The 15,076-nt window shown below is 52.9% G+C and overlaps 7 protein-coding genes across 7 annotated transcripts; 1 reads left to right on the forward strand and 6 right to left on the reverse strand.

Moving 5' to 3' along the window:
* Nucleotides 1-11: 11 nt before the first annotated feature.
* chsF (chitin synthase CHS3) lies at nucleotides 12-4,847 on the reverse strand. Its single transcript, XM_026775727.1, has 4 exons — nucleotides 4,221-4,847; nucleotides 1,402-4,119; nucleotides 547-1,352; nucleotides 12-499 (listed from the first exon to the last, which is right to left on the reverse strand). Exons 2-4 carry the CDS (start codon nucleotides 4,113-4,115, stop codon nucleotides 408-410), a joined length of 3,612 nt encoding a protein of 1,203 aa, XP_026625485.1. The 5' UTR covers nucleotides 4,116-4,119; nucleotides 4,221-4,847; the 3' UTR covers nucleotides 12-407.
* A 1,561-nt stretch (nucleotides 4,848-6,408) lies between these two features.
* Nucleotides 6,409-7,529, reverse strand: BDQ94DRAFT_171226 (uncharacterized protein; the record flags this gene model as incomplete). The annotated part of the gene is made up of 3 exons (XM_026771701.1): nucleotides 6,409-6,539; nucleotides 6,601-7,375; nucleotides 7,455-7,529. The coding sequence occupies 3 exons, from the start codon at nucleotides 7,527-7,529 to the stop codon at nucleotides 6,409-6,411; spliced, it is 981 nt and encodes a 326-aa protein (XP_026625486.1).
* A 163-nt stretch (nucleotides 7,530-7,692) lies between these two features.
* On the reverse strand, nucleotides 7,693-8,396 carry BDQ94DRAFT_42372 (uncharacterized protein). The gene has a single exon (XM_026775729.1). The coding sequence runs from the start codon at nucleotides 8,207-8,209 to the stop codon at nucleotides 7,805-7,807; it is 405 nt and encodes a 134-aa protein (XP_026625487.1). The 5' UTR covers nucleotides 8,210-8,396; the 3' UTR covers nucleotides 7,693-7,804.
* Nucleotides 8,393-9,939, forward strand: BDQ94DRAFT_145310 (uncharacterized protein). Its single transcript, XM_026766617.1, has 3 exons — nucleotides 8,393-8,798; nucleotides 8,876-9,390; nucleotides 9,449-9,939. Exons 1-3 carry the CDS (start codon nucleotides 8,583-8,585, stop codon nucleotides 9,873-9,875), a joined length of 1,158 nt encoding a protein of 385 aa, XP_026625488.1. The 5' UTR covers nucleotides 8,393-8,582; the 3' UTR covers nucleotides 9,876-9,939.
* Nucleotides 9,940-9,959: 20 nt separating this feature from the next.
* Nucleotides 9,960-10,917, reverse strand: BDQ94DRAFT_160058 (class I SAM-dependent methyltransferase; the record flags this gene model as incomplete). The annotated part of the gene is made up of 2 exons (XM_026769160.1): nucleotides 9,960-10,691; nucleotides 10,774-10,917. 2 exons carry the CDS (start codon nucleotides 10,915-10,917, stop codon nucleotides 9,960-9,962), a joined length of 876 nt encoding a protein of 291 aa, XP_026625489.1.
* Nucleotides 10,918-11,673: 756 nt separating this feature from the next.
* BDQ94DRAFT_171229 (mitochondrial 54S ribosomal protein mL38) lies at nucleotides 11,674-12,490 on the reverse strand (the record flags this gene model as incomplete). The annotated part of the gene is made up of 2 exons (XM_026771702.1): nucleotides 11,674-12,257; nucleotides 12,316-12,490. The coding sequence occupies 2 exons, from the start codon at nucleotides 12,488-12,490 to the stop codon at nucleotides 11,674-11,676; spliced, it is 759 nt and encodes a 252-aa protein (XP_026625490.1).
* Nucleotides 12,491-13,842: 1,352 nt separating this feature from the next.
* BDQ94DRAFT_171230 (uncharacterized protein) lies at nucleotides 13,843-14,196 on the reverse strand (the record flags this gene model as incomplete). Its single annotated transcript, XM_026771703.1, has 1 exon — nucleotides 13,843-14,196. The coding sequence occupies one exon, from the start codon at nucleotides 14,194-14,196 to the stop codon at nucleotides 13,843-13,845; it is 354 nt and encodes a 117-aa protein (XP_026625491.1).
* Nucleotides 14,197-15,076: the final 880 nt, after the last annotated feature.

Raw genomic sequence — 15,076 nt, forward strand, 5'->3', positions numbered from 1 at the left:
TCAGAAGCATCTCGTATTTATTCGTGACGTAGGAGATGCAGCCACAATACCTGAGGTAGATGAAACCGTAGGAAATATCTCAAATGCAAAGGGTCGGTTGGCTTGCCGGCATTCTTTCCCGAGAAATCTCTAAAAGCATACATCTTATTCAGTGGATCGTTTCCATCGTTACTCGTAACTGCTATGTCACAATCGCTGTTGCAGCACATGCTCAATCCAAACGCATCCAAAGATATTATAAAAGCCATATTTGAAGGAGCCAGCCAGAGCGTACAGCCATTCAGTCCGAATAACTCAGGCAAAATCCAGCCGACCCAAGCTGGCGACAAAGATACAGAACATTACAATAGTACAGTCATAACTCATCAAACATCCGAAATATACATCCAAAAATCAATCGTCGATGATTAGTGTCCCCCATACGGGTCCTGATAGGTTGGATATCCTCCCGGCCCCGGAGCCTGACCCCAGCCCGACATCTGCATGCGCAATCGGCGATCTATTGATATGTTAGTTTTGGCCACCACACACATAATGTCTACATACCCTTCTCGAAATCACGCCACCGCTTCATCGTGATCTTGCTGCTGTCAAACTCTCCCTCCCCTGCTTCGTGCCCCTTGTCCTTCCCTTCGGACGTCTGTCGGGTGTCGCCCCAGCTAAAGTCGTCGAACTTCCAGTACGAGTACGTCGGTAGTACAAAGTTCCACACTGGCAAGGACAGCAGATATATAAGCATCCACAGCACATACACAAACTTGTGCGCCGTCACCACAATCAACACTCCCGGCAATCCCAGGATCAGCGCAAGCAGTACCAGTGGAATCACTTGCACTGGCTTGTGCACAATGGAGTTGATCACCACGTAAAAGGTAAACGCGATGGCTGCTGGAAGCACCAGCGTGCCAATCAGCTCAATGAAGATGCAGAACTGCATACTGAAGCAAAAGGTCCCGCACAAGTCTCGCACCAGGACCAGCTCCATCAAGTTGTGCACGGTGCTGTTGATCCAGCGTCGTCGTTGCGAGAGCAAAACCATGAATTTGTCCGGCACCTGCGTCTTGCAGACTGCCTGGGGCACAAAAATCTGCTTTCGCTTGGGGAAAGTCCGCAGCATCAGTGTTGATAAATACCGGTCCTCACCCAGCAAAAGCAGGTTCTTCTTGTGCAGCGTATCGACCACATTCTCCGAGTAATGTTCCACCACATCAGGGCTCGCCAGAATGGGGACCCAGTAGTTCTGACCGCCCTTGGGTGCTTTGATCCGGTACATCGAGAAACACCCGGGAAGGCACGTCACACCACCAAAGACCGATTCGAACGCCTTGGCTTGATGATGCGAGATGAAATACCTGTTTGTATTAGTACTGCAGTAACAAAAGAAAGAAGGAGGGCACATACTCGAAGACTTGGATCATCGTCACCCAGCTGTCCTTCTTGTTGGCAATCTTCGTTTCACCACATAGTCCCATCACCTCCGGATCCTTGACCATCGCGGCAATCATGTGGGTCAAACTGTCGGGGAACACCTTGGTGTCCGCATCGACCATCAGAATGACTTCATAGAAATCGGGCGAGATGCCCGTAACCTGCCACAAGCCGTTGAACATTTCATATTCGAGTTCTGTCATCCGCTCGTCGAACATGACCTTCTGGAGGAAGGACATCAGAATAATTTGACTGTCTCGCTTGCCCCGATTTCCCGGCTTGGACTTGTTTGCTTCGGCTGGAGTGCCGCTCTTCACAATGACCATCATCGGAACGCGCTGCTGCCTTTCCTCTGGGATGATGGAGTCCTCACCGTAATCATAGAATCCGGCATACACCTTCGCCATGTTGTGGCGCTTCGACCCGGTGGCAACGGCAACATATGAGAAGGATTGCACTTCATCCTTGGGGATAATGGGATCTTTCATCATTCTTAGGACAATATCTGGGGTGGAAAACTCCTCGCCCTTTCCTTTGATCATTCCATCGCAGATCACGAGGATAGTTTTATGACTGTTCGGATAATCGGTCATGGCGATCGAGTCCAGTGTGGTGCGGATACCCTCTTCACCTTCCGAGTAACAGGTAACCAGGCAGAGTGAGTGAGCGAGAGGAAACCCATAGGGCTGCCATTCCGGCGGTGGCTGCGGGATAACACCCTCGTGGACATATCCGCCCATCCCCGGAGCTTCCGATTCAAGCATGGCAGTTGAGTAGCGCGAGTCCTGTCCGGGAAGGGCCAGACTCGATCGACTGGCTGCTACATTGTGGCGCGAGCCATCGGGTCCTATACTGCCCCCGCTACTGTTGTGGCTCTGCTTGTACATCGAGTTGATGGCGCCTGGTACTAGGCGTGTGGTGGAGTTCTGGCTCGCCATCGTGACGTACTGGTACTTCTGCTTGCCTCCGTTGCTCACAGTGTACGGGCTGGAGAAGCGAGAGGTGGTAGGCAGAAAGCTTGCCCGTTTGGTGCCCCGTTCCACCACACTGTGATCCGTCATGCGCGGGCCCGGCCGATATATATCATTGGCCCAATCTTCGATTTGCTGGTTCCGTGTCTTGGAGTCGGAGTCCATACTGGTTCTCGGGGCGGCGTAGCGAGCGGAGATGAACCACTGGAACAGCAGAGCGAAGATGAACTTCACCACGACGATCGACAGAATAAATATCAATGAGACGTATAGGACGACCTTGGAAGCGATACATCCCACGGTATCGGTGTCAATACTGCCGACCTTGATGATCTGCGACAGGCACTGGCCAATCCTCTTTTCCTGGCCCGTTTGCAGGTAGTACGTGAGATCGACCCCACGGACCTTGGAATTCTCGCGCAGCTCATCGAATTTCGACGGCCAGTTCACCTGGGAGGCATTGAACCACTCCAGTAGATCCAGATCGAGCACGTCGCCATCATAAACTGCAAGGTTTCGGCTTGTATTCTTGGTGTCGTCCCACGTGAAATACACGTCTCCGGCGCTCTTCAAGTTATAGAAGGTCTTCCGAGCCGTCCCTGAAGTGTGACAGGCCCAGCCGAGGTAGTAATCCACCGTCTTGTTCGGTTTGGACGACCCATCTTGATTGAAGGCGTGACAGGGGAAGTACCAGGCGAGGTCGCCGGCTGAATTGGTAGGCACATCCGATCCGTCCGCAAGGGTGATGAGATTCTTGCACGCCCCATTGACTTCTTGGAAAAAGAAACTTCCGTCCTGACCTCCGTATTTGTGGGGCAGGTCCCAGAGGACATTGGAACCGGCAGGGATGCCCGCAGCAGCCGGGTGGGTGGAGTGGGAGAGATCATAGGCCTTGCCGTGGAAGATCATGTAGTTGCTACTGACTTCATTGATCCTCAGGCGTGTGGGAGGGGTTCCGCACACGGTCGCCGTGAATCCGAAGGTCAGAAAACCGACGAATGCTCCAACAAGTAAAATGAGACTGATGAGGCCAATCTTCTCGCGCCAGGCACTCCGCTGGGCCTTTTTGGGCATCCCAAAGCACTTCAAGATAAAGTCGGGAGCCCAGAAGGTAATAATCGCGCAGTATGTGGTCCACGGACTGGGTGCCCGCACCTGCTCCAAGGCTTCCTGGCGTTTTCTCTCCGCTGCGGCTGCCCTTCGGGTGATCTTGCGTGATGATCGCCTCTTCTTGATGCGACGTCGATTCGGGAGTCGTTCTAAGGGCTGGTTGATATTTCCCTCCGTCACATATACCCTATCCTTTCCTTTATAGTCCATGCTCTGGGAGCTGTTTGTTTCTGCCTCCCCTTCCGCTCCCATTAGGGGCTCATCTCCGGTCGTCGACGGCTGCGTGGGCATGTTCTGAGATTTCTGGCGATAATGATAGTGCGGATGGCTTTGGTCGACCCGACTGCGTTCCGGCTTCGATAGTGTCTTCTTGTGCCTCGATCCCGCACCCACTTCCCCTCTTTCTTCGTCCACATCTTCGCGTCTTCGGGAGCTGCGTGAGCGGTGATGGCGATGGTGGCGGTGACCTGATGGGGATTCGGCTGATGAATCATTGTGGTGGGCGCTCTCGTGGGTGCGGTGCCGTCGGCGGGAGGACTCCCGGAAGGAGGAGTAGGGATCTTCTCGTCGCGGGGAGGCTTTCCCCGGACGTTGAGGTAAAGACATGGCCCTGCAGGACGAGGATGTCGAAGTTAGCAATGGTTTTCTTTGCGCAGGCAAGAGTGGCATTTATGTTCTCGATATTCCCTCCCGTAAGGTTTCGCGACTCACCTTTTCTAGCGCATAGGCAGAACGAGGGTGGGCGAATTGATCGCGCCGTGGGGTGAGGGGTGTCCAATACGGTGGACTAGGACGCAGCGATTCAAGCGACCGAAAGATGGACAGGTATGCAGTATGGTCTGCGGATCTCGGTTGAACAGGCTCGTATAGTCGCGCGCAGCTGAATGGCCGGTGCCTGGGAAAGTCTCCCACAACCGCGGATACGAAACGAATGCGAACAGGGAGATCCCAGTGTATGTAGTAGGCGAGCGAAAAAGGCCAGGAAGTGCTTGCTGTCAGACCCCCTGCCAAGGCGACAACCGGATGGAACTCAGTAGCGCAAAAAGGATCAACGAGCGCGATGGATGAGAGAGGAAAAGAAGGGGAAATAGTGGCGGGCGCGAGTGGTCAAAGAGAGGGTACTAATACCGAGTAGTCGAGCGGAGGAGATGGACCCGGACCCGGCCTGGGATGGTCGAGGGGCACTAAGCGTTCTCTAACACCCAATAGTAATGCCACCTTAACTTTATTAGTCGGACCGGGAGCAGTTTCTTGCGATGACTAGAATCGGCGTGGATGCGACGAGAGCTGATCAATGAAGAGATTCCAATTCGAGGATCTGCACCGGAACTAGAGGGTCAGGTACGTAGGCGTAGTGCCAGGCCGGGCAATGGGTTTGGAAAGCAGCCTGAAGGGAGGCAGAGAGAAAGAGAGTGAGAAAGAAGAATGCTGGGGCCGGTGATGAGGGGAAGCGATGCTGAATCTGGGAATATCACGGGGTGGCCGCTTATCGTCGCCAAGACCCCAAGCAAGTTGTTAGTCTCGGGGACAGGAATGCAGAATCCGATCGGTATGTGAACTGAATCGGGGCTGTCAGTGAGGTTGGTTGATCGAGTTTAAACGGAAGAATGTAAGTACGTTCACTGCTCGGAAGCCAAACATTCATGAGTCTGTCTGTCTGTCAACCAGGAAGACAGAGACAGGCCGGGGTAAATGACGATGGCTCGGGCGTACACAAATAATTGCCCGCCCACGGGACAGCGTCGCTAGGGGCAATCAAGGCTAATCAGCTGGTTTGCTGGATAGTCTAGTCTAGTCCACGACGGGGTCTGGCCCGGACCCTGACTAGCTCATTTAGGGTTAGTGCCAGTCGGCTCCGAGACATGGCCAGATTGAGGGAAAAAAACAAGTGGGAAATTCCCTTAATTCTCCTCTCCACATGGTGAATTGTTCCCTTTCTTTAGTCTATATCTCTCTCTCTCTCTTGTAAATCGAGCTTCCATGGCCCACTGTCATTCCCCAGGCATCCATTTCCAAGCAGCTCGACTGCGATAGAATCGATCATCTCTAATAGAAAACAGAACCACATCACGATAAATATTAGAGCATGTCTTAAATGTCAAAAGTCTATTAATAGCAGTATGTGATGTTGTGTCTTTGCAGTTGCAGCCCAATGTGGTCTGAAAATAACTCATGATCCTGTTCCTGACTGGCTAGGTTTGGGCTGGAGTTTGTTAACAAATTAGTTAAATGGCCGACCCTCCAACTCGGTGAATCATTCTTGCGCCCCGTGATTGTCGGTGGACCGCCGTTCTTACCTAGCCTCATGTAGATAATAGCCATGACGCATCGAATACTCTTGTCCAGTGTCATATTCACTAACCCAGTCATAATCGATACATCAGAAATATTCCGACTACTAGTATCGGCACAATCCTTTATTGTAAAGGCGGTGCAGCTACCTATTAGACATGAAACATATCTTGCAGAGAGTACTGTCCGCATACTAATCTTCTGCTGGCATTTCTTTTTTTTTTTTTTTTTTTTTTTTTTTTTTTTTTTTTTTTTTTTTTTTTCTGGGAATATATACTATATCAATTTCAGTCAAAGCTACGTCAATCTCAAATATATAATATACAGAGCCATTCGGAAGACTCAGGTTAGAGTCCGAGCCTGTGTCGCTAGTGGCATATCTACTCCTCTTCTTTATAATCATCATCATATGGACCTTTCCACGTAGTCATTGCTATCAATCCCGGCATAAGCGCCACGCACCTCGGCTCATCATTCAGCTCATAGAAATACCCCACCATCACCAGCCCCTTGTTCCAGGTCAACCGACTCACCAAGTCCGCGATGTCGGGCGGCCCGTCCCAGCGCGCCCAGGAACCGCACTTCCTCGCCAGCGGACTCAAGCCGCTTAGCGATCTCGGGCGCGGGCGAGACTGGCGAAGATGAGGACGTTGCCAGAGGCCGGGTGGACGAGCCACAAGGGGGTTTTGGGACCGGAGAGTTGCAGGGGTATTATGGCGTCGTATTCATGGGTGGTGTCTTTCGTATTTCAAGAGGAGGTGAGTTATTCGGAGGCGAAGCAGTGGGCAAGGTCGGCAACAGTCGGTTCCCTGAGAAGGTCGGGAGGGGTAAGACAACACCGAACGTCTGCTGCAGGTCCTGGGTGACGGTGTAGAAGTCCGAGGGAGGGGAGGCCTAGGCTGAAGAGATAAGTGATCACGCTGACGGCGTCCGGATTGGCGTCGAGGCGCGCGCAGACGAGAGGGTGAGTATGGTATGCTCGGTGGGCGAGGAGGGAGCTGGGCGGTGACTTGACGGTGGGCTTGGATGCTAGTCTCGTGGACTTCACGCTCGGGGTCGAGGACGCCGGAAGTGGGGTCGGGAGAGCGTACCGACCGAGGTTCTTTCGAGATAATTGTGTGGGAGGGACATCGTCCGGAGCGTAGCTGGGCAGTAGGTCTCAGATGGGCGTCGGGGGCTAGGTGGGCGAAGACCAGCGCGAAGCTCGAAGTCAGATCGGGGATACGCACCTGTTCGAGACTGCACTCCACCTCGACGGGGAAGATGGTCTCCCCGTTGAGTAGGAGCGTGTTGTTGAAGCGGCCGGTGATGTACAGCTGGCGTGGGCATCTAGGTAGGCGTTGTCTTACGTGATGAACCAGCCGGAGGAGCTGCCGCACGGTGGGCTCTCCGCCGGAGAAGACGCAGCGCAGACCCGAGAGGCCCCAGGTCGGAGCGGGTTGAGCCTCTTGCTTCGGCGTGGACCGACAGATGCGGTCGTACAGCAGGGCCAGGAAGAAGTTGGGAGCGAAGCCGAGGAAAATGCGATGGCGGTCGACGAGGTCGAGAAAGCGGCGCGGCTCAGCGCAGTCCAGCTAAGGAAGACATCCTGGGAGGTCACGTTGCAGTGCGCGGCTTTACCGGCCGCTACGGCTAGCGCTGGGGAATACATACGGCTTTGGAGAAACCGGTGCTGCCAGAGGGGAGCATCAGGGCCCCGAGATCATCGGCCCGTCGGTTGCGATTCATCGGGAGTGGAGTTGGAGGGGGGGGAACAGGAGATCAATGCAGATAGCTGATCCATGAGATACAAATGCGCCGTGTTGACGCCCTGGAAGGTGCATGTCATGCAGCTGTGGGTGAGTATCACCGGGTCATCCGGCAGCTGGAGAATGTGCTTGGCCTGGGCCCTGCGACGGCCGGTTGAAATCGCGAACCTGGGCACAATAAGCGACTGTGCAGGCCCGGAACCAACGGATGTTCTCATCGTGGGGGTCAAAATGCAGCAGGAACACTATGTCCCGCTAAGGAGGTTTGACACCGAGGTTTGCATCCAGTGCGCATCGAGCAGCTGCTGATAAGCGAGCCGCTCTGCTGACTCCGCAGCAGATTCTGAGATCTTGTAGAAAGTACTGCCTACAAAAGTGGTTGCAGCTCACTGCAGAAGCTCGAGCGGGTTGGTGGCCTTGCGGGCGGGGGGCGGCAGGATCTTGGGGTTCATTTCTGCAATGTAGCTCTGGACCTGGTCTTTGCCTGGCTCCAAGACGGCAGGTGAAGGAATAGGATGAAGTAACATGGTGCGACGGCTGTTGCGGATGATTGGAGAAGATCCACAAGGCTCGGTGGTAGTTCATTTTAAATGGGCCGGGTGCAGAGCTAAGCACTGCCATCTTCGGAGTTCGCAAGGCTTGTCTGAGTCGACGAGGCATTCTAGTGAGGGTGGGCCAACGTGTCTGAACGGATCTTATTCGTGAAGAAATCGGTTAGTGCTGGATTAGGGCCGACACAGGGGCCGAAAAGTGGACCGGATGTCCTGTTAGAATCCGGCCCTTTCCCCTCTTCTCTTTTGCCTGCAAGATTGGCACTCCTAATGCAGAGTCCAGCGCAGTATCCCTGTCATCATGGCCAGTCTGACCACCGTTCAGGAGGCAGTGAGGATTATTTAGCGGCGGCTGAGTTCCTCCTCGCTGACAATGGGCTTCGGGGGATTGTTGAGAGGGACTTGATAATCCCAGTGGTTTATCCTCCCATCCATTGTCATTCTCCGATCTTTGTATCTTCTATGGGACGATCACTACCACCATGTCGGCGACAATGTCCTCATCGCCCTCCGCCCGCTCTTCGACGCTAACTCCGGCGGAGCTGGCCGAGTGGTCGCAGTCCCTCAAGCCGGTGGTGTTGGGCCCCAGTATCACCATGGTGGTACTTGGCAATCTGGGGGTGATGCTGCGTATCTGGGCCCAACGGCGCATTCACAAACGTCCCGTGCAGGAGGACTATTGGCTGATCATGGCCGTTGTATGTTATCTTTCTTTCGCCGCTCTGTCGACCCATCTCAATCAACTCGGTCAATAACCCCTCATATCTGTCTCTAGCTCTTTTCCAACGTGGGCTCGATCGCCGTCCTAGTTGCGGTGCATTTTGGATTGGGGTACCATCAGTTCCGCGTCAACGCTGAGGATCCATCGCTGCGTTCCCTGCAGTGGATCTTCTTGTGCATGTGGCTCACGGCTACCTTCAACGGGCCCTCCATGCTGGCCACCAAGATTGCCCTGCTCCTCTACTACCGCCGGCTGTTCATCGTGCAGCAGATCTGGCTGCGTATCTTTTGGTGGACCAACGTTGTGTACGTGGTGCTCTGGGGCATCGGCTCGACCATCACATATATGCTCTCGTGCGTGCCAGCCAGCTACTACTGGGAGCGTTTCAACCCGGAGTCGACAATGCACGGCAGCTGCCGCAACACCACCAACGCCGACGGCGTGCCGCTCATTCTGGACCTGATCTCCGACGTCGCGATCCTGGCGCTGCCCATTGCTACCATCGCCACCTTGCAGATGCCGCTAGCCCGCAAAGCTGGGCTCATCATCGTGTTCTCGGTCGGATTCCTGTACGTTCCCCTGAATGAGATTCCCTGTGATGTATAGCTAGCTTAACTCACTCCGCAGTGCCATTGTATCCGCGGTCGCCCGCGTCGTCGTGCTCTACAAGGCCACGAGCCTGCACACGGACTTCCCCTACGCAGCTGCCCCCTTCGAGATGCTGGTCGTGATCCAGCTCAATATGGCTATCGTGTGCGCGACCGCGGTGCCCATCGCCTCGGGCTTCCGGGTGGCCTTCAGCAAGAAGCGCCGCCGCGACAAGAGCTGGATGGCAAAAGGTGTGAGCGGGAATACGTCCAGCAGCCACGCCTCGGCGGCGGCGCGGGCCGCACGCCTGCGGCTCGAGGAAGAGGCCAGCAGCAGCACCGAACAGCTGCATATGGGGCACTTCACCACCAGCTGTGCCTCCAAGGGGCCGGAAGATCGGGCGCGGGAAGAAGAGCCCGTGACAGGGAATGGGATTATGGTGAAGATGGATGTGGATATTCGATAGTATACTTCTACCATACAGTTACATAGACACGCAGTGGGAAACATATACCCTAATACTAACCCCCAAACCACCCTCAAAAGCCACTCACTCCACCCTCGTAGCACACCACCAAATAATCCTGGCATTATCATCCACAAAACTTGCCTTATTCCTCATTTTCAGCGTCGTCTCCCCGACCTCCAACTCCGCCTGCACCTCCCACTTCATCCCCAACTTCTCCCCAACCTCCTTCCAAAACCCGTGCAAACTCCCCACATCATGTCTATAATGCAGCATCGTCTTCTCCGTGAACCCCTTCAAATCATACACCCCGGCTACCGTACTCCCCATCTGCCTCCCACAAACCACCGTCCCAATCTGCCCCCTCGTCAACCCAATCAACCGTTTCACACCACGCACCTGCCCCTCATAATCCCAGAAATGCAGCAACGAGCTGGCCCAAACAACATCAATCTTCCCCTTCATCGTCCCCACAATCTCGCTCGTCTCCCACTCCTCGTGCGACACACCTAGATCCGCGCCCACAAATGTAGCGGGGAACGAGTCGGCATTGTCTCGGAAGAGCTTATACCCGAGCTCGAAGAACCCGGGTTCTAGATCGAAGCCGTATAACTGCGAGGGCGGGATCGAGGCCGCGTAGACTAAGTGTCGGAGCTCTTGGCCGACGCAGCAGCCGGCGTCGAGGAAGCCGTTGTCTGGGGAGGCGCGCAGGCGGGACAGGACCCGTGGGTAGAAGGGGAGGCAGGAGAGGTGGCAGCTTAGGAAGCGCATTTGACCGATGCAGGGGTAGGGAAAGATGCGGAAGGCTTCATCTCGCTGTCCACTCAATTGGTTTCGGTTAAAGTTAGGGGGATAGCATCCTGCGTTGGAAGTAGTCCTCCGGGGTGTGGGTGCCTACCAGGGCTAAGACATGGGGAATGATCTCTTCGGGTGTGAGTCCGCTGTAATTCTCTAGCATTGACTGCGCAGCGGGGTCGATGGCCGTGACGCTGGTTTCGTACCAGGCTGGCTTGGTGGTGGTGGTTGTGATGGTGTTGGACATGGTAGGTGAGTCTTGTTGTTGGCTGGAGTTAACGGCGGGGTGGATGGATGGGCTAGGAAGTGAGTTTAGGATATGTGACCGTTAAGCTTGATTGTAGGGAATGCTTCTCCATAAAAATCTGGAATGTCTAATCCCGATTGCATCCCCACCGCTGCTTGTCCTGCCCCAGAGAATCGGGGTGCTAAAATAGTGGTATTATGTGACTCCACCTGTTTGTTATGGTAAATGATATGCACTGGCTCTCTACTCGGCCTGACTAATTTGTAGAGATTGATACAATTGAAAGAAGACACCATCTAGTGTAAAATCCTTCTCTTTCTTTTTCGGCATTGATCCAGGAACATAGATAAGCCCTACCACAACATGGATGGACATGGGAAATTATTTCCCGCAACCTAGAATACACAACAGGAGGAGAGTAATCAAGAAGTCAGGAACGAAAAGCCAACATGCCTCTCATGTTACCGAGGAGGGGTACCTACCTACACTAGTGCTGACAAGAGCATTTAGCGTGTAAAGCTTATCCCTATATAGTATACAATCAGGCCTTTGCTAGCAGGATTAGTTTAGTGCCTGCAGCTTGCATTTAGTAGATAGGTTCTAGAGTCGAATTTTCGCTGCGCGCTTGTGCCGGTCTTCCCCGAGGTGGTGTTGCTTACTGGACATGCTGAGTGTACACAAGTACGCGACTTGCTAGTTTGATTTTTTTTTCTTCTTTTCTACAGAACCATAATTGTCTTCAAACAAACAAGCAGATCAAACAGAGGCCACCACCACACCAACCAAGGCCAGCGCACCGGCCAGATAACTCCCCGCGGCCATCTTGTGGCCCGCCCCACTCGAAGTCTCACTAGCGGCAGCGCCAGTGCTGGTGCTGGTGCCCGAGCTTGTGGTCGTGCTGGAACCGGATGCGCCCGAGCTGGAGCTGGAGCTGTTACTCGGCGCCGTAACGCGGAAGTAATTGGCCGCGACCGGCGAGCCCAGCCCAGTCTGGTTGAGGAAGCTGACCAGCGGCAGGTTGACCCGGTTCACGGGCGTACCCTTTACGGTCAGCATGAAGGATTCGTAGCGACTAGGGATGCTGAAGTTGGAGGGCTGGTCGAACAGGAACAGGGTGTAGTTGTGGGTGCCGGACGTGGGGGTGGGGGCGATGTAGGAGGCCAGCACATTAGCATCGCTGGAGCTGTTGACGGCGGTGGTCAGGTTGGCGACGACAGTGTGCAAGATCACCGAGGGGGGAGTGGTTTTGTTATAGTCCGGGTCGACCATGAGCAGCAGATAGGGACCCGAGCTGCTCAGCCCCATGTCGTGGAGATGCGGCTGCGGCGCGTCCACGGCGACTATAGATGGTGTATTGGTCAGTCAAACAAGTCTGAATCGAGTATCGGTCGTGCATACCGCTCGCGTTTAGGAACTCGCCAGGGGTGAAGCTGACTTCAGTCGACCCCACAGAATAGGTGACATTCAACACCGTCGACGGCTCTCCAATGCTCGCCAGTTCAGGAGGGACGGTGTCCGCGGTCGCGGCAGTAGCAACCGCGGCGAAGGCGGCAATGGCAGAGACAAGACGCATGATGGGGATGTTCGTTGGAGCTGGACGTAGCTGAATTCACTGTTGGGTAGGAGTTGGGTTAAATAGAGAAACCTGCGACCTGTGCACTGTTCGACACTTAGCCTATAAGGTTAATAGGTCGGTTGCTGACAAGCATTGTGGGAATGGCTCCATCAATCTTGGCCCTAATTAGGAAAATAATCGTGGTGGCATCTGCACATGGCCGGAGGCTGTTAGCGCATATGGTTCGGGGATTACTCTAACTTTGACTTTAGCATCACTCTTGGCGACAGCCGTGGCACATGGAAATGAAAGGAATTTTCCGTCTCGCTTTGTCGTTGGGATGACCATATTTGTCGTTTCGGGCCAAATTACCTCGTTTTTATCATTTTAGTTAACGAAGAAATGGGAATACGCTGCAGACTTCCAAGCAGCGGTGTGGGCGTCATCCCTGTCCTCAATATGCAGTTGACTGACTTCGAGGGGTTGCCAAGGAGAAATTGGCAGGAAATGGTATCAACTCCCGCTGCGCGTATGGGATTTTATCCCCAGGGACTAGTCCTTTTTTCGTCTCTCTCGATAAAATGATGTAAATATATATTAGGGAAGAGCATTGTAGAAAGGCCGGGCCATTATCGACACCGTCACTCATGCGTGATTCTCATACAAATTTCTCAGCCAACATACTCATTTAAGATAACATCCATGATTTGCACGTATCGGATTCTAGAATTGTTCTTTGGGTTTCGAAAGGCGGATCCGCCCCCAAAGGACGTGAAAGTCCTCTAAGTATAGTACTGATTCCAACAGGTGATCCTGGCCCCATTTCCGAAGGAACAATGCGTCTAGCATGAACCAGGAGTCCATGTGTTCTTTTCTTGTGGATATTCAATTCTCTAGTGCCAGAGGGTATTGACATTAAGTGAGAGAAGCAATAACATAAGAAGAAGAACTATAGCAAGCCCGATCAGTTCCTATATATCAGAGAACCATATGCTGAGTAACTATAGCGGAAAGCCCTGGACTGGAGCGAAAAGGGGCTAGAGGTAGTAACCCGTCTCGACATATTATTTAACGAATGTTGATGGTCTTCTTTCATGTAGCAGTGGAAAGAGCTTGACATACTGTTGAAGAATCTACTACTCAAGATAATTAAGGCACGTGGTAGCTACTATATATGGAAAGATGAAAAGCCCGGAGGTCTGGGGGTTTTCCCACAGAACGACGTGCTCCCCATGTCGATATCTAGACTTTGTGCAAGAATATGCTTTGATTCCTTTCTCCTTCTTTCTCCTGTCACTATTTACTCTCTCAGCGTGTTTCAAATAAGAAAATAGAGACCGAATGCTATCCATCTACTCCACAATAAATTCTCAATCAACTTGAGCCAGTGCATCGATAGATGTATCAAACGCGTCCTCGAATTCCTGACTTTCTGATACCCACTCTACCGCGCCTTCGGACTCGAACGGCTCTAGCGCCTGGCCGTTTACGACGGGAATCAGGCGGATGTGCAAGCCACGGTACACGATGGCGCCTGCGCAGCAGTCCGCCGGCACGTCAGGGTTGAGCTGGCGCTCCACCTGCCAGCGAGCCTCAGCACAGGCAGAGGCTAAGTCCCAGTTGCCGTTCCAGTCACCTTCTTCGAGGTCGGCCAAGTACATGGGGAGACGCCTGCCGCTGTAGCCGTTGATGAGGCCATTAAGATGGGGAGTGGAGATGGACATGGTGCTGGTTGTTTCTGAGGATGGTTACTGGGGGTTGGTGGATTGTGCGTGAAGGAAACTGTAACAAACAGTGAGGATTGATAAGGTGATGGAACAATACTTCGAAGGGGTGAGGTGGTGGTATTTATAAACAATCTTGTCGAGGTGGAATTAATTTGTTGGTTGAGGTTTGAGGGTGATTCCGGCCTTTTGAGGATGCTGAGAATATACTGACAGGTGAGATTGTTATTAGAGATCTTAATTCTGGAGAGCACCACACAGATAGTCTGATTCTCGGAGATGTTCCTACAGATACTTCAATATAAATGGAGGACTTCGAACAGGGATCAAAAGCACCGAGGATATTATCATGCGGAGATACTGGTACTGCAGGAACAATGCACTGGCCAAGATCTGAAGAATCTGTATATGTGCCCTGCAGCACCTAAGTGGTAGGTCTGAGCTAAACGCCATGGAATAAACCGTGATTGTTGTGTTGTATACGGTTTTGACTCGGATATTGATTAGAGTTCATTATCTTACCCCTTCGGCTGCTTCCACGGTATGGGGTGTTCTTATTGTCTGTCTATTTCTCCCCTAGCCAGGGAAATTCCTCTTTGGAATGATGAGATTAATTTTTCGACTACTGAGTTTGGTATCTTGATAGTGTTTCCTACTGGTAGTTTGAGGACTGGGGGGACGACTTGGATTGAAGAAGGGAAGCAGACTGAAGAAAAGAGAGGTAATGAAAAAAGTGAAAGAGACTGAAGCAATGAAAGTGACCGAAGAGGCAAAAGCAACTGAAGAATCGGAGTAGTTTGAAGAGACGAAAAAGAAAAAACGCGAGCAGTGAGAAACAGAAGAAAATTATAAACACTCTTCAACACCTAATATGCATGAC

This window comes from Aspergillus welwitschiae, assembly GCF_003344945.1.
Source record: "Aspergillus welwitschiae strain CBS 139.54b unplaced genomic scaffold BDQ94scaffold_19, whole genome shotgun sequence".
Lineage (NCBI taxonomy): Eukaryota > Fungi > Ascomycota > Eurotiomycetes > Eurotiales > Aspergillaceae > Aspergillus > Aspergillus welwitschiae.